Consider the following 17904-nt stretch of genomic DNA (forward strand, 5'->3'; position numbering starts at 1 on the left):
AAAAAGATAAAAAAAAAAATCATACTTTATTTTATATGAGTTGGACAAAAGATATTAAATATTTCATAAAAAAAAAAATTTTTTTATAAAAATACATCCATCATTTTATAGATACGAAAACATCAAGTACAACAAGAAAAGTAAGGAATAAAACCTTACATAAGTACAGACTATGCCTATTACAAAAATCCATAAAGGTAAAAAAATGACTACAACGAGCAAAATAAACCACAATGACAAATTTACTAAATTTAAAAATATTAATCTCCAATTCTATTACTAAATTTACTCTTCTTCAAACCATAAAGACAAATTTAGATTTTATCTTAATTAATAGTTTAATACACCGAACAGAACAATTGAAGGTAGAGTTTGAAACAAAAACAGATTAAATCAATGACAGTATAAGAACTACAATCGTTGACTTCAATAAAAAAGATAACATTAAAGAAATATAATGTTCTTGATCAATAATCTTTCTATGCAAACAAGATTAGAACCTAGAAAGAATCACCTTCTTGAAAGAAAACAAGTAATCTGATGATAACTAAGCAATTAGTCAGTTGAATAAGAAAGGAAGGGTAGGCCTAACATGGAATCTTGGAAGTGAACCATTTGATGATGAGAAGTGGAGCTTTTATCAAACCCAGAGCCAACTCAACAAGAACCGTCGCACATAAGCAGCATGGGCATATGCAACTCAACAACAACCTGGAAAACACACACAAAACATAAGAAATCAATCTCATTAACAAAATTCAAGAAGATGAAAGAGTAAATTGTAATACTAATTACCCCACAATCCATACAAGGATCCCAACGAGAGAGATGATTAGGGCAAGAAACGCAAAGGGGAGGCCTAAAAGGAACCCTAAAGGCCTGCATTCACAATCTTCTCCGCAGCAGCAAGACATAGTTAGTTTTCTCTTCTTTAGTCTTGAATTGTTATTTGAATATAAGATAGATGATGTCAATGTGCCGTTTGGTCTAAGCTAAAGTCAAGAGTTGGATAAACTAATCAATTAATGAATCATCATAAACTCCGCTTCTACTCTTTTTATTATTGTTTTTTTTTTTTTCCATTTTCAGTTTGGAATAGGATTACCTATTTCTCTAACCCCGCCCACCCATTCCGGCCTTGAGTATCGTTAGTTTTTTCCGTCTAGCCCTCCAAATATTGGTTTATATTATATTTAATCGATGTAGTATTATTTCAATAGTTGAAGGTAGTTGAGTTGGTTTAGGAGATTTATTCTAAGATGAGGGGTCATGGGTTCAATCCGTCAGTACAACTCGGCAAAGTAATCATTTAACGTCTCAATCAGTCATTACACGACACTCAATTTTAGTATTTGGGTTTAGCTTAGTGGGTAATGCGTCATTTTTTGGATTCGAACCTCCTAAATTAACGGATTTTTCCGATGGTTAGTGTTAACCTACTAGTCTAAAAATGAAATAAAGTATTTTAAAAATAGTATCCTATCTTCTTATATTTTTAAAAGTTATCATTAATATATATGCATAACAAAATTATATGTAACTCAAAAACACGACACGAAATCGAAACTAACCCAAATAAGTTAACACGATTGTGACACGAAGTTCTTGGGTTGGGTTTGTTTACTCTTTCTAACACAAACACAAAAATGATACGACTCGAACACGATGATTGCCAGGTCTACATAAAAGGGGCTTCTATATTAAACTTCAAAGTTTAGGAACTTTTATGTTCAATTTTAAAGTTTAGAAGTCTTTAGGTATAATTTACCATGGCTTCTTAGGTAATTGTTACACTATCTTAAAATTGCACTGGCTAAACTCGCGTTAATATATAGCCACGTCAAGTGGCTATTTACCTCTCTAGAAAGATTACATGTAACCACATGTAAAGTTCACAACTAATAAGAGAATTATCTAAGGGTTTAACGTTCTCAATTAAAAAAGTTCAGGGCTTAACATGTCAAATTAAAAATTCAGGAGCCTCATGTATAAAATTCGTAAAGTTAGAGGCCTCACGATAATTTATCCACAAGAAACATAAATTCTATCCAGCTTGATGGTTGAACCGTTACATAAATTCTATCCAAGAATCACATGTTGGTTGAACCGTTACACTCACGGCATTCAATTTTGCCTTTATAATGGTAAATCAACTTCAAAAAAAAATTGACATAAAAGTAATCCTCAATTATAGAATGGTTGGAAATCGATGGAAATGATATTTTAAGTAGCTTTAATTTAAAATTCATTTAAATGTTGTTTGATTACTCTTATAGTCCATGAAAATGAAAATAGAAAAAAATCCATAGAATACCTATATCATATAGATTAAGAGACTACATTGATATATTAAACTCAAGATCATTACAAATGTATGTGCAAGGTTCTACCTAAATTACTCCTATAATTGAGGAAACACAGAAACCCTACTAGCAGCCAACTAACCGTATGCTTACATTTATTACATTTATTCTATAACACTGCCCCTCAAGTAGAAGCATGGATTTTAATCATGCTCAGCTTGCTACAGATAAAGATAACATAGTCTCAGAACAATACCACTCAAAACAAAATAAAACATAACAAGCTCAAGATACTTCAGGATATAAAACATAATTAGGGTGACGCAACCTAGAAGAACAAATCGGAAGGCGGAAGGTAGATGGAAAGACGACAGCAGAACAACAATCCTCGTCGGAAACAGAGAAGCAAATGCCAATATAAACATTGCGCAAGAGGCTTCCAACAATGTCAATGGAAAGGAGATTCATCGGAAAACTGACCGAACAGACAGGTTGGGAAACAGAAAGGCGAAGGCGGTGGAAGAACGACCGAGACTTGGAACCCTAGGTCCAAACAGTCTGCTCACAAGGCAGACAACAATGCTGAAAGAAACAGCCCGAAATACAAACTCAGAAATTCTACTCAGAGCAGAGAACAAATTCTGGAATCTCAATCCAGAAACTCAAACAGAAGCCAAAACAAGGCTCTGACACTATGGTATAGTCCATGAAAATAGAGAGAAGTCTATGAGATACCATGCAGATTAAGAGATTACATGAATATATTAAACTCAAGATCAGTACAAATATATATACAAGGTTCTTCCTAAATTACTCGGATAATTGAGCAACCATAGAGATCCTACTGGCAGCCAACTAACAGTCATAGCAGCCTTAGGCATGCTTACATTTATTATATTGACTTATTCTATAACCGTTACGAGAGAAAGTGATTGTTTAGGAAAAGAAAGCTCAAAAATGGGAAAAATCATTTTGTTTCAATAAAGTCATTTTGAATTTTCCTTTTTTATTTTAATAAAGTCATTCCAACCAATTCAGACTCAAAAAATTATAGGAATTTAACGTGACAACCAAATTGGAAATAACTTACTTTCACATATAGCATGACTGTCAAGTGGCAGCAAAAAAAAAAAAAAAACAAAAACAAAAGCAATTGAATTAAGTAAATAAAAAGTAAAGTTTTTTTCCTTGTCATGTGCCTGTTGTGTCATACATAAGAGCCAGTCATTTCCAACATGGCGTCAGGTCACTATTCCATTGTTTTTTTCTGTTTGAATTGGTCGGGTTGACTTTATTGAAATAAAAAGAATTCAATAACTTTATTGAAATAAAATGAAGTTCAGTGACCTTTTTAAAACAGACCGCAAACTACAGTGACCATCGGTACAATTTGCCCCAAAAAATGGTGATCTGAAAAATTGAAAATGTGGTTTCATAGTAAATGTGATTTCTAAACAACTTTAGATTTGAACTTAACTTTCTATTTTGAGGTAGTCAAAATCATCTTGACGCAGTTTACTTTCATAAGGGACCATACAATAAAGGGTGAAGTTGACTGACTTTTATGACAGGTTTTGAAGTGGAGAGGTCATAATTTTCTTCTAGTTTCTTGTTATGGTTTGGTAATTGGTATTGCTTAAAGAAGTTGTTCAACTATCTTCTGGTCCAATCCTAAAAAACAGAGAGCTATAATATAGACTATTTGCACATTCACAATAACCAAGTAAAGACTAGGAGACAAGGACATACCTTTCCTTTAATGAACACCATGGCCTTCAAGATAACTCCAAGAGATCATTTCTCAGAAACTTTCCTTATTCATCATAACCTAATGAAACAAAAAAACTCAGCAAAATATTTTCAATCTCATTTGCAGAGTGAAAGATGAAATGTGAGCATTTTCAAATGGTAATCATTGAAGCAACCTCAAAATTAAACATAGTAACAAACACATAACAAATTTCCAGTTCAGAATAAGGTAAATACAACAACAACAACAAAGTCTTAGTCCCGAAATGATTCGGGGTCGGGTAACATGAACCATTATATAAAACCGTGAAATCAAGTCATGTCAGCGACACAAATTCGCTCCCTCCACTCCGTCCTAACCACTACCATATTTTCCTCAATTTCCAGTAAACTCATATCACTCTCGATCACCCTCCTCCAAGTTTGCTTAGGTCTTCCCCTACCCCTCACCACTACATCCCTTTGCCACTCTTCGGTCCTCCTAACCGGCGCATCAAGCGCTCTACGTCTCACATGGCCAAACCACCTTAGTCGGTTTTCTCTCATTTTATTCTCAATAGATGTAACCCCTACTTTTGTCCTAATTATTTCATTACTCACCCGATCCTTTCTCGTATGACCACACATCCATCTCAACATACGCATCTCCGCCACCGACATCTTATGGATGTGACAGTGTTTCAGTGCCCAACACTCCGTACCATATAACAATGTTGGTCTGATTGCGATGCGGTAGAATTTTCCCTTCAATCTATTAGGCATGCCGGGATCACAAAGGAAACCCGTAGCACTCTTCCGCTTCGACCAACCAAATTTAATCCTATGAGCAACATCTCCATCTACTTCTCCATCCGTTTGGATAATAGATCCTAAATACCGGTAGCAATCCGAGGCCTGAACAACTCTCCCATCTAGGTGATTGTCCCTGCCTCCCTACTCCTATAGCCGCTAAACTTACACTCCAAATATTCTGTCTTACTTCGGCTCTTAAAGCCTCTAGATTCTAGAGTTTGTCTCCATAGTTCCAACTTCCTCTCCACTCCGTCTTTCGTCTCATCAACCAACACAATATCATCTGCAGTTCAGAATAAGGTAAATGGGTAATATTTTTTGAAGTAGACTACAAGTTTTCTGCAAAGTTCTACCTGCTGTCCTGCACAGCACACTGATTAACAGCCCTTGGTCTCCCTTTCAATCCCTATCAGTTGCCTCAAAAAACGAAGATGGCAGTTTGAACTCTTGACCATTAAGATCCATATCTTGTAAACGCTAACAGATCATGTTATCATATGATTGGAATTTCTCACATCAACATAATGCTAAAATTCCTCAGCACATTGATGAAATTAATTAAATTAATGTAGCTTCCACAGCACTGAGAGTTGTTCTGAGGAAAGCACTATAGAGATTGTTGACTTTAACAATCTCCCAACAATCTGACCTTCAATAAAATGACTAATGTAAATAAGGTCAGAAGATGTAACGAAGAGATCACTTTCTCTCACTGAATATGTTAGATTGCATTTTTTCCCCATCTTGAAGTTTTTCAAACACTTTCAGTCCCAATCCAACTGCTAGCATTTTCTTTCAATACACCCCTTGACTTCATTATCTCCCTAACTTCACTTACACTATCCCATTTCCCAGCAGTCGCTAATGCATTAGATAATGCAACATATGCACCTGGCCGGCCTGAAGCATTCAGCTTAAAGAGTTCACTGGCTGCTATATTAGCCATCTCTACATCACCATGCAGATTACATGAACTAAGCAAAGCTGCCCAAACATTACAACTCGGTTCCTCAGGCATCCCCATTACGAATTCACATGCTAAACTTAAACTTCCAGCGCGCCCCAACAGGTTGACCATAGATGCATAATGAACCATCCTTGGTTTCAGTGAATAATCTCTTGCCATGCTCTCAAAGATCTCATGGCCTTCAGCAACAAACCCAGCATGTGAACAAGCTGATAGAGCAACAAGAAATGTAACATAATTGGGCTCAACGCCACACTCTTTCATCCTGTTCAAATGCTCAAGTGCTTCAATTGGCCTTCCATTCTTTCCGTATCCATCGATCATAGAAGACCATGAAAATACATTCTTCTCCGGCATGTGATCAAAAACTCTTTGAGCATCCTCCACTTTTCCACATTTTGCATACATGTCCACAAGAGCACCTCCCATCTTTACGTGGGAAACAAACTCACTCTTCAAAAGCTGACCATGAATTTGCTGTCCAATCTCAAATCCCGCCAATGTGGAACAAGCCCCAATTACACTTGCAAAACTCGATATATTGGGGCTGAAACCAAATCGCTGCATCTCAACATAAACCTCAAGAGATTTCTTGGCTGTTTCAACTGATTTGCTATAACCTTCAATCATTGCATTGAAAACCACCACATTTTTCTTAATAGTCTTCATAAACACCTCTTCAGCATCTTCTACAGAACCTTGGTTTCATGTATCCAGAAATTATGGATGTAGAACAAACCACACTTTTTTCAATCATCAAATCAAAAAAATTCCTTGCATAATTAATCCTTCCACACTTCACATATGAGTTAACGAGGGCTGCACAAAGAAGATGATTTGCCTGAACATCCGATTTCACTATCTGCGTATGCACTACACTCTCTAAATTACCTTGTGAAATTACATTACCCCCAATAGCGGAAGCCTTCAAAATCATGGTTAAAGTGACACCATCAGGACTATGACCCTCAAGAACCAACCTATGCGCCAAATCAATCGACTCTTTAACCAATCCATGTTTCAAATACCCGCCAATCATGCAATTATAAGCCGACAGAGTTGGGCGAGGCAATTCATCGAACCACTGGCGTGCATACTTTAAACATCCGCATTCCAGATGAAGAAGGAGAAGTTTAATGCAGACATTAGTATTGGGTCTAAGACCACTTTTTAAAATATAGGAATGGAGCTTTTGGCCGTGAGAAGGAGTGTCTGATTGTATGTAATTTAGAAGATCTGTAGCAATACGCAGAAAGATAGATTCTTCCTTTGGTGGAAAGAGTGGATTTACGGGTCCATGCAAGTTACGGGCATGGGAAGATGAGAAAATGAAAGGTCTAACATGGACTAGGTTCGCAATTTTCATCTTCCCATTTAGTCTGTAATCGATTTTTCAGCTTTCCCGTGGTGGTCTAACATGGACTAGGTTCTTTTTGAAAACTCTCAGTATTGGTTCTCTTAAATAGACAGATTTGTTACAACCAATAATTTTTACCTGTCAGTAACCAAGTGTAAATTCAAATTATAAAAGCTACTTGACCTATTCTTTAGGAAACAGCAGGAATTAACAAGATAATTTTTTTTTTTTGAAAAAAAACAAGATAATTAATAACAATAATTATCCCTTATCACCTCCCCTCAAGTTAAAGGTAGATGAACCTTTAACTTGTCTTCTAAAACCAGAAATCGGGTCTTTGAGAGCGGCTTGGTTAGGACGTCGGCAAGTCAGCTGTCTAATCCAGTGTGATATATAGCAAACATGTAGCTCTTTCTTAGCAACCCTATCACGAATGAAGAGGTAGTCAATTTCAAAATGCTTCGAACGTTGATCGAAGATCGGATTGGCGGTCAAGTAGGTGGCCCCCAAATTATCACACCAAAGAACGGGATACCGTGAGGAACAATAGCCAATGTCGTGCATAAGTTTTCGGAGCCACAAAACTCGAGATATTGTTCTTTGCTTCCGAGAACGCCGTGATACCAAATTTGGTCCAACATAAACCGCATATCCAGACTTGGACTTACAATCATCAACATCACCGCCCCAATCTGCATCAGTATACCAGTAATATGTAAGGATCGGCTCCGCTGAATCCGAAGAGCATGATCAGGTGTAGAACGCAAATGGCCGTATTCGCTTTACAGCTTTCCAATATTCAGTTGTCGGTTGGTACATAAACCGACTAACTTTATTTACTGCAAAAGAAACATCATGACGTCTGATAGCTACATACTGTAATCCACCCACCATCCTACGATAAAGACCTGGGTCATTAAATGGTTCACCAACACCGAGGGACAACTTGGTAGAGGAACAAGCAGGCATGGAGATTGCCTTTGAGTCAGACATGGAAGATTTCAGCAAAAGATCCTGAATGTATTTGTGTTGATTCAGTGTCAAGACATTATCAGAGCAATGAGCCTCTAGACCGAGAAAATAAGATAGCCTCACAAGATTTTTATAGCAAATTAATCCTGCAATTTCGCAATAAGCTTGGAAATAGCATTAGTATCATTCCTGGTAACCAGTATATCATCCACGTATATTAAACAAAAAATCCGACTCTGATCACAGGTGAAGCAACAAAGAGAGGAGTCAGCTTTTGAACAAACAAAACCGAGTTGAACAAGAGCTGAGGTAAGGCATTTATGCCATATCCGTGGACCTTGCTTGAGTCCATACAAGCTCTTCCTGAGACGGCAAACGTGATTCAGGAATTGAAGATCATCAAAGTCAGGTGGCTGTTCCATATGAATTATTTCATCAACCGTGTCATGGAGAAATGCATTTGACACATCTAATTGAGTAATAAACCAATTATTAAAAACAGCAATAGAAAGTAGTAACGGAATGGCAGTTGCTTTAATTACAGGACTATAAATAGTACCGAACCCTTTACTTTTATAAGGGACCATATAGTAAAGGGTGAAGTTGAGTGATTTTTATGCCGGTTTTGAAGCGGAGAGGTCATAATGATAGCAAGAGAAAAGTTATAGGTATAATTTTCCTCTACTTTCTTGTTATGGTTTGGTAATTGGTATCGCTTAAAGAAGTTGTTCAACGATCTTCTGGTCCAATCCTAACAAAAATAAGGGGATAAGGTGCAAAAATACCCATAACGTTTGCAGCCAGGAGCAAATTTACCCCTAACATCTAAAATTGTGCAATTTTACCCCTAACATTGGCAGCCAAGAGCAAATTTCCCTCTAACGTTGATAAATTGAATCAATTTGAGAAATAGTTCATTAAATTGTCTTTTCGGTCATGAATCTTCTCATCTACACTTCATATGTTCGTCATTTTATCGCTAATTAATAACACATCACAAACATATGATTAGACGTAAAAAAAAAATTAAAAATATATTGTATTTTGTACGAGCTTGACAAAAAAAATTCAAATAGTTTGTCAAATTTTAAAAAAAAAAAAATTAATCTCCAATTATATGATTGATGCACAAAAAAAATATGAAATCTTTTTTTTAGAAATAACCGATATGCAATTGGTGCAAATAAGGAACAAAGTATCTGTGTTTTATACTGATGTGTCAAATTGACCAAACTTGTCAACGTTAGGGGTAAAATTGCTCTTGGCTGCCAATGTTAGGGGTAAAATAGCACTATTTTAGGCGTTAGGGTAAAAATTGCACTATTTTAAATGTTAGGGGTATTTTTGCACCTTATCCCAAAAAATAATATAGACTATTTGCATATTCACAACAACCAAGTAAAGACTAGGAGACAGGACATACCTTTCCTTCAATGAACACCATGGCCTTCAAGATAACACCAACAGATCATTTCTCAGATATTTTCCTTGATTCATCATAACTTAATGAAACAAAAAACTCAGCAAAATATTTTCAATCTCATTTGCAAAGTGAAAGATGAAATATGAGCATTTTCAAATGGTAATAATTGAAGCAACCTCAAAATTCACCACAGAATCCACCACATAACAAAGTTCCAGTTCAGAATAAGGTAAATGGGTAATATTTTTTGAAGTAGACTACAAGTTTTCTGCAAAGTTCTACCTGTTGTCCTGCACAGCACACTGATTAACACCGCTTAGTCTCCCTTTAAATCCCTATCAGTGAGCTCTTGACCACTAAGATCCATATCTTGCAAATGCTAACAGATCAGGTTATCATATGATCGGAATTTTTCCAGTCCTCATCCCAAATTCTTTTGTACTGAAACTGAACTGCATTTTACACAATATTATTACTGCCCTCACATCAACATAATACTAAAATTCCTCTGCACATTGATGAAATTAATTAATGTAGCTTCCATGACACTAAAAGTTGTTATGAGGAAAGCACTATAAACTTTAACAATCTGACCTTCAATAAAATGACTAATGTAAATAAGGTCAGATGATGTAATTCAAAGGGATCCCTTTCTCTCACTGAATATGTTAGTTTGCATTTTCCCCCCATCTTGAAGTTTTTGAAACACTTTCAGTCCCAATCCAACTGCTAGCAGTATCTTTCAATACACCCCTTGACTTCATTATCTCCCTAACTTCACTTACACTATCCCATTTCCCAGCAGTTGCTAATGCATTAGATAATGCAACATATGCGCCAGGCCGACCTGCAGCATTCAGCTTAAAAAGTTCATTGGCTGCTACATTTGCCATCTCTACATCACCATGCAGATTACATGAACTAAGCAAAGCTGCCCAAACATCAGAATTTGGTTTCTCAGGCATCCCCATTACGAAATCCCATGCTAAACTTAAACTTCCAGCGCGCCCCAACAGGTCAACCATGCAGGCATAATGATCCATCCTTGGTTTCAGTGAGTAATCCCTTGCCATGCTCTCAAAGATCTCATGGCCTTTAGCAACAAACCCAGCATGTGAACAAGCTGATAGAGCACCAAGAAATGTAACATAATTGGGCTCAACACCACACTCTTTCATCCTGTTAAAATGCTCAAGTGCTTCAATTGGCCTTCCATTCTTTCCGTATCCATCGATCATGGAAGACCACGAAAATACATTCTTCTCCGGCATGTGATCGAAAACTCTTTGAGCATCCTCCACTTTTCCACATTTTGCATACATGTCTACAAGAGCACTTCCCATCTTTATGTGGGAAACAAACTCACTCTTAAAAAGCTGACCATGAACTTGCTGTCCAATCTCAAATCCCACCAATGTGGAACAAGCCCCAATGACACTTGCAAAACTCGATATATTGGGGCTGAAACCAAATCGCTGCATCTCAACGTAAACCTCAAGAGATTTTTTAGCTGTTTCAACTGATTTGCTATAACCTTCAATCATTGCATTGAAAACCACCACATCTTTCTTAATAGTCTTCATAAAAATCACTTCAGCATCTTCTACAGAACCTTGGTTCATGTATCCAGAAATCATGGATGTAGAACAAATCACACTTTTTTCAATCATCAAGTCAAAAACTTTCCTTGCATAGTCAATCCTTCCACACTTCACATATGAGTCAACAAGGGCTGTAAAAAGAACATCATCTGCCTGAACATCTGATTTGACTATCTGCGTATGCACTACACTCCCTGAATTACCTTGTGAAATTACATTACCCCCAATAGTGGAAGCCTTCAAAATCATGGATAAAGTGATACCATCAGGCCTATGACCCTCAAGAACCAACCTACGCGCCAAATTAATCGACTCTGTAACCAATCCATGTTTCAAATACCCGCCAATCATGTAATTATAAGCCGAAAGAGTTTGGCGAGGCAATTCATCGAACAACTGGCGTGCATACTTCAAACATCCGCATTTCAGATGGAGAATGAGAAGTTTAATGGAGATATTGGTATTGGGTCTAAAACCACTTTTTAAAATATAGGAATGGACCTTTTGGCCGTGAGAAGGAGTCTCTGAGTTTATGTAATTTTGAAGAGCTGTAGCAGTACGCAGAAAGATGCATTCTTCGTTTGGTGGGAAGAGTGGATTTACGGGTCCATGTAAGTTACGGGTATGGGATGGTGAGAAAATGAAAGGTCTAACATGGACTAGGTTCGCAATTTTCATCTTCCCATTTGGTCTGTAATCGATTTTTCAGCTTTCCGGTGATCGAGTTCTTTTTAGCCGGTGAACTGGTGACGTGTTATGGGTGTCTGCTTGGATGAAGAAGGTAATGAAGCTTAAATTTATCAGATTAATCGTATTAATTAGTATTAGACGTGTGATTATGGGTAAATTACAAAACTGACCTAATTGATGTTGAATGTATAGTTTGATATACATGAATAATATGGAGATAGAGAGAGATAAGTAATAGACACAATATTGATTTGAATCACGTTAATGATTATGGCTCTGAGGCTTTGTATTTATAGTGAGCTAATTGTAGTTTGTATAAGAATACAATAAATAAGTATAAGAGTATTGAAACTCTACCTAGCTAGTGATATAGACAAATTGAAACTCTAACTAGATAGGAATTTATTTATAGGATAATATGAACATTATTTCTAACACCCCCTCAAGCCGATGGCGGGCACGAACAAAGAGGCGAGAGCGTAGCATCGTGAAGCGAGCAGGAGCTAGCGGCTTGGTGAGTATGTCTGCAACCTGATCATCGGTTGGAATGAATGGGATGCTGAGAAATCCATTTTGAACTTGTTCTCGGACAAAGTGATAATCCAGTTCAATGTGCTTCGTACGAGCATGGAATACTGGATTTGAGATGAGATAAATTGCTCCAACATTGTCACACCATAACTGAACCGGGGTGGGTAGAGGGAAGCCTAGATCCGAGAGAAGTGATTTGAACCATAAGAGTTTTTCCGTGGCATTTGCCACTACCTTGTATTCACTCTCGGTGGAGGATCTGGCTATTGTTGGTTGCTTGTGGGTCTGCCACGATACAATGCTAGATCCAAGGTAGACACAGAAAGCACTCGTGGATCTTCTATCATCAGGACATTCTCCAATCACTATCTGAGTAACAGTGAATGTGATCTAGTGGTTTGATGGACATGACTATTCCAAAATCTGATGTGCCCTGAATGTAGCGTAGGACCCTCTTGACTCCTTTCCAGTGTTCATCAGTTGGACAGTGCAGGAACTAGGGTTGGGCATAGTTCGGTCCGAGTCGGGGATTCATGAATCTCCAGTATTGGATTGAAATTCAAAGATTAATAAAAGGAAATCTCCAGGATTGGATTGAAAGAATAAATCTCCAGAATTGAATTGCCCCAAAATTTCAGTCCAGTCCAGTTTGGGGATTCAGAGATTCGATTCCGGTCCAATCCAATATAATTTTTCGGTGATTCGGATAAATATATAATAGTTTAAGTCCTAAAAAATAAATTAAAAATTTAATTTACAAGATAATAAAATATAAAAATTTATTATCTTACATAACTTGAAATAAATGATATTTTTTTAGGAAGTAAACAATATTCATTAAAAGTTACAGTAGACAACAAGGCTAAAAAAACCCACAAAATCAAAGTATTAAAAAAGTTACGGTAGACAACAAGGCTAAAAAAACCCACAAAATCAAAGTTACAAAATAACAAATCCATAAAAACAAACATCTTTTAATTCAAAAAAGACATCACTTCATTAGCAAGATCTCTCTAATCATCATCCCAATTTGTAATTGAATCTTCTTAACACAACAAATTCCTTGTTTTCCAAAGCAAAGGCAGTAAAAGCCAAACATCAACCTAAACATATAAAATTTACCATATTAGTGAATCAACAAATGTTAAATTAATTAGCTTTCACTTCAATAAAATTATCAACACACTAGCAAAAAGTAAAAGGAAAAAAATATGCTTACCAAAGTGCATTTGATTCGGTTAAAAAAACCTTAGATATCCAATTGAAATATGGATAAAAGAGATGATGCAATTTCAGGATCAGAACTAATATCTACAAATTAAATAACATTTATATAGTTAGTATTCATAAACATTTAATTAAAATAAAACTATGAAATATAATTGCTAAGTAAATATTACTTTCTTCAATAGCTTCAAGATCTTCAACTTCTTCTTCATGCTTGAAAGCTTGAGTTGAAGTTTTTAACCAATCTTGACAACAAATCAAAACCGCAGCTGTAGCAGGAGTTAAAGAACTCCTAAATTGATCCAAAGTTCTACCACTTGTGCTAAACGTAGATTCAGAAGCCACAGTTGAGCATTGAATTGTAAAAACATCTTTTACAACTTTGGATAAAGGAGGATATCGTATAGCATTAACCTTCCACCACAATAGAAGGTCAAACTCAATTACATATTTTTCAGGTGTCTCATTGACATATCTTTATCAATATTCAAAAAATAATCATCAATCTCATCATCAATGTCATCATCCGCTTCATCCAAACTAGAAGAATGTGCTCCAAGATTCACATTTTCTTGCACATTTGCACTATATACTCATCTAATAATGCAATAATAATCTTTGTGACTTGTGCCACCAACTCATTAGCATCGTTCTCACTATAAAATTCAGTGTACTTAGCCATCAAGAAGTAGAATTGGTTAACAAGAAGTAGAATTGGTTCAGATGGTTAAGGCGATTAACAATGTTCCATTTGGTTAGGTATTCAATTCTCCATGTCTATATTTTAGGTCTCTTTATATAAAGTTAATGTATGAAATATAAATTTATTATTGCTAAACTTTCGGTTATTTCAGTTCGGTCCAATCCAATCCAATCCGGTTATCGGTCCGGTCCTGGATAAATTTCGGTCCAGTTCGGTCCAGTTCTTTGACAAAAAGTCAACGGTCCAATCCAGTTTGGTTCTCCAAAAAAAATTTAACAGTTCAGTCTAATTCCGGAGTTTTTTCCTCGGATATTCGGTCCGGTCCAGTATCTCCAGGATCCGCGCCTAGCCCTAGCAGGAACTGACATAATTTGTTAACTGCAAATGCAATGTCAGGACGAGTAAATGTTAAATATTGAAGTGCTCCCACAATGCTTCGGTATTCATCTCCAGATGGTAAGCTGATGTCGAGCTCTTTTGAAAGCGTTAGTGTGGTGGCCATGGTAGTTAATGTAGGTTTGGAGTCAATCATCTTCACTCTGTCTAGGATGTCAGCCACATACTTGGCCTGACACAGGTGAATGCCATCTTTCTCATATCTTATTTCAATTCCCAGACAGTACTCTGCCTTGCCAAGGTTACGAATGGGAAACTCCTGTTCAATGGCTGCAATTATGTTGGTGATGTGTGCAGGGTGGTTACCTGTTATGAGGATATCATCAACATAGCACAAAATGTAGGTCTTTTCAGTGTCGGTGTGTCTGATGAACAGAGAGTTGTCAACTTGTGACATCTTGTACCCAAGTGAGAGGAGGAATGTTCGAAGACGTGTGAACCATTCTCGCGGTGCTTGCTTTAACCCATAAAGACTCTTTTTGAGAAGACAGACATGATCTGGTCGGTCACTGTCCCGAAATCCCTGCAGTTGTTCCATATAGATTGTCTCAGATAAGTTTCCATGAAGAAACGCATTAGAGACGTCTAGTTGATTGATGAACCAGTTGTTTGCTGCTACAATGGCAAAGATAGACTGAATGGTTGTAGCCTTGATTACTGGACTGAATGTCTCTTTGTAGTCAATCCCAGCTTTCTGAGTGAATCCCCGTGCTACTAGACGAGCTTTGTATCGATCAATGGTTCCATCTGACTTCTTCTTTGTGCAAAAGAGCCACCTAGAGGTGATGACATGTCACACCCGACCCTAAACGGCATCGGGCATGAAGGAAAAATAGGATAACGAAAGTCTATCTGTCAAAAGGCAAACCTATTTTCTAATAAATAAAAATTTATTTGGAATACCTAAAGTTTTATTTAATTATTTGGCTTGGACTTGATAATTCTATCAAGCTTCCTACGTATCCCGAACGTCTTTTAATCTTTAAATCGGGAATCAAAGCCACGTAGTTCTACCTATTTTAGGTAGTTCTAATAGGTAGTTCTCTTAACTAGTTAACTCGTTTTAACTTATTGACACGTTGAATAACACGCTAATATTTTAATGGTATATTTCACTTTGTTATAGCTTTTTTATATATATAAATCATTTTATAAAAATGAACCGAATTAAATAACCGTTTTATCGAACAAACTTATAAACAAATAAATGTTTTATCAATATATTCGTAAACAAATAAACATTTTATCAAATCAGCTCGTAATCAAATCAACTGCTTTAACAAACCAACTCGTAATCAAATAAATTGCTTTAACAAATCAGCTCGTAATCAAATCAACTGTTTTAACAAACCAACTCGTAATCAAATAAATTGCTTTAACAAATCAACTCGTAATCAATCAAACGTGAAACATTATAATTCAAGCATTTTAAAAACATAATACAAAATTTGTGTGTGTGTCCATCCTCGAATTCCACTCGTGTAGCTTATCATAACATCAATCATATCAATAATCGAGATATCTCATTTATATCTCGCCTTGCCTAACGTTAGGACTGTTGAAACACCTTTCCACATAATTTTGATTTGACAAAATTGTTTAAGTATAATTGAAATACATATTCTAAACACACTAAGTTTAAATGCTTTGATTTATTCTACTAATGTGTTTGTTCAATGTTGAGTTAAAATGTTATAAGTCACAAGAATTAAAAGGCCCAAGCCCAATACGGAAGTCAAGGCCCAAGTCAAACAGCTCAGTACAACTCGGCCCGCGTGTGTCAAGACGTTGCCGTTTTGAACAAAACGCAACTCAGCAAAAGGAAGGATCTAGAAGACCTTCGGGAACAACTTCAAGATGAAGCTGCTGAGTAAGTCTCGACAAAGCGTACAAGACAGCAGCTGGCAAAGGAAAACTTTCAGACAAAGTATTTCCCCTTTGGGCAAAGTTCAGACGACACAGTATGCTGTCCAGTTGACTTTACCATAAAAGGAGAGACAGTCTGCTGAGCTGACCGAGGATAGAAGATACACAATTCTGATTGGCCGAGAGCTCTGAGCAAGTCAAGATGACAACGACATATAGCCGTTTCCCTCCAACGGTTATTTCGAAATTCGAAATGACCGATGCCCAGACGTCTCTATAAATAGTGCCATCAGAAGCTTCACTCAACATAGAACTTGATCAAGCCATTACGCTGACCAAATTTCTACAAGTTCTGCAAGCAAAGAAGCAAAGCAAAATCTTACACTACAATTCTTATATCTGTGTAAAAGTCTAGAGTGATTGTTTCAATCGTCTAAAGTGTCTTAGCAAATCTTTGTATAGGACAAAACACTTATCATTTCTAGAGATAGAAAGGAGAGGCTGAGTACTCGGTTTTAGTACTTAGCGAGAGATTAGGATTGAGTAGAGGTATAGAGGAAGGTACTCTTGTCATACTCAGTTGTTCATATTGTAAAAGGTTTGAGGCTCTACCTTTAAAGAGCTCAGTAGAGGATTCGAAATCTCGGAACGTGTTCCGAGGACAGGACGTAGGCTTAGAAGAATCCGAACCTGGATAAATCTGCTGACCCATGAGATATCCATGAAAAACTTTGAGGTGAAGGAAAAATCTGAAGACAAGAAGCAGAAATCCCTTGTCATGAAAGCTAACTCCACTGACGGGAGTTCAACTGACGATGAGGAGATGGCTATGTCCACAAGGAAGATGAAAAGGCTATTCAGGAAGAGTGACAAATACTCTAAAAAGCCTTACAGAAAGTTTGATAAGTATAAGGCTGACTCAAGTGACAGCAAATACAGAAAGGACAGCTCAAAGCCCATTACATGCTTTGAGTGCCATCAAACTGGCCATATTAAGTCAAACTGCCCCACGCTGAGGAAAGATAAGAAAAGTGGGAAGAAAGCAATGATGGCTACTTGGAGCGACAACAATGAGTCTTCATCTACAGAAACTGAGGCCACCGTGTCAGCGAAGATATGCTTCATGGCTGACGAACTTGCTGAGCCATGCGTCTCTGAGCATGCTGACCTATCAGATGACGAGGAGCAATCAAATGAGGTAATTTCTCTTCCCCAGCTCAGAAACGATATGGTTAATGCCCTGAGTGATCTCTATACACTTGTCAAGAAGTGTAATAAGAAAGTTAGAGCACTCAGCAGGCGCTGTGACGAAGTGGAAGAGGTCAAA

General features: G+C 36.9%; 2 protein-coding genes and 1 pseudogene across 3 annotated transcripts; all 3 read right to left on the reverse strand.

Moving 5' to 3' along the window:
- Positions 1-425: 425 nt before the first annotated feature.
- Positions 426-1056, reverse strand: LOC136232827 (signaling peptide TAXIMIN 1-like). Its single transcript, XM_066022260.1, has 2 exons — positions 796-1056; positions 426-711 (listed from the first exon to the last, which is right to left on the reverse strand). Exons 1-2 carry the CDS (start codon positions 912-914, stop codon positions 588-590), a joined length of 243 nt encoding a protein of 80 aa, XP_065878332.1. The 5' UTR covers positions 915-1056; the 3' UTR covers positions 426-587.
- LOC136232825 (pentatricopeptide repeat-containing protein At1g28690, mitochondrial-like) lies at positions 653-11955 on the reverse strand. 2 transcript variants are annotated; one of them, XM_066022259.1, is made up of 4 exons: positions 9846-11955; positions 9564-9642; positions 4053-4131; positions 653-711 (listed from the first exon to the last, which is right to left on the reverse strand). In XM_066022259.1, exon 1 carries the CDS (start codon positions 11840-11842, stop codon positions 10232-10234), a length of 1611 nt encoding a protein of 536 aa, XP_065878331.1. In that variant the 5' UTR covers positions 11843-11955; the 3' UTR covers positions 653-711; positions 4053-4131; positions 9564-9642; positions 9846-10231. The 2 variants fall into 2 exon arrangements, with proteins under 2 accessions (XP_065878331.1, XP_065878330.1); XM_066022258.1 differs by having other exon boundaries at positions 9564-11955.
- Positions 4053-9009, reverse strand: LOC136232826 (pentatricopeptide repeat-containing protein At1g28690, mitochondrial-like; annotated as a pseudogene).
- Positions 11956-17904: the final 5949 nt, after the last annotated feature.

This window comes from Euphorbia lathyris, chromosome 6, assembly GCF_963576675.1.
Source record: "Euphorbia lathyris chromosome 6, ddEupLath1.1, whole genome shotgun sequence".
Classification (NCBI taxonomy): Eukaryota; Viridiplantae; Streptophyta; class Magnoliopsida; order Malpighiales; family Euphorbiaceae; genus Euphorbia; species Euphorbia lathyris.

Excerpts from the sequence above, each read along its gene's own strand:
- LOC136232827 (XM_066022260.1), bottom strand. The coding sequence starts at position 914 with ATGTCTTGCTGCTGCGGAGAAGATTGTGAATGCAGGCCTTTAGGGTTC. Across the intron at positions 712-795 it reads ATCCTTGTATGGATTGTGGG|GTTGTTGTTGAGTTGCATAT; the intron begins GTAATTAGTATT and ends TGTGTTTTCCAG.
- LOC136232825 (XM_066022259.1), bottom strand. The coding sequence starts at position 11,842 with ATGAAAATTGCGAACCTAGTCCATGTTAGACCTTTCATTTTCTCACCA.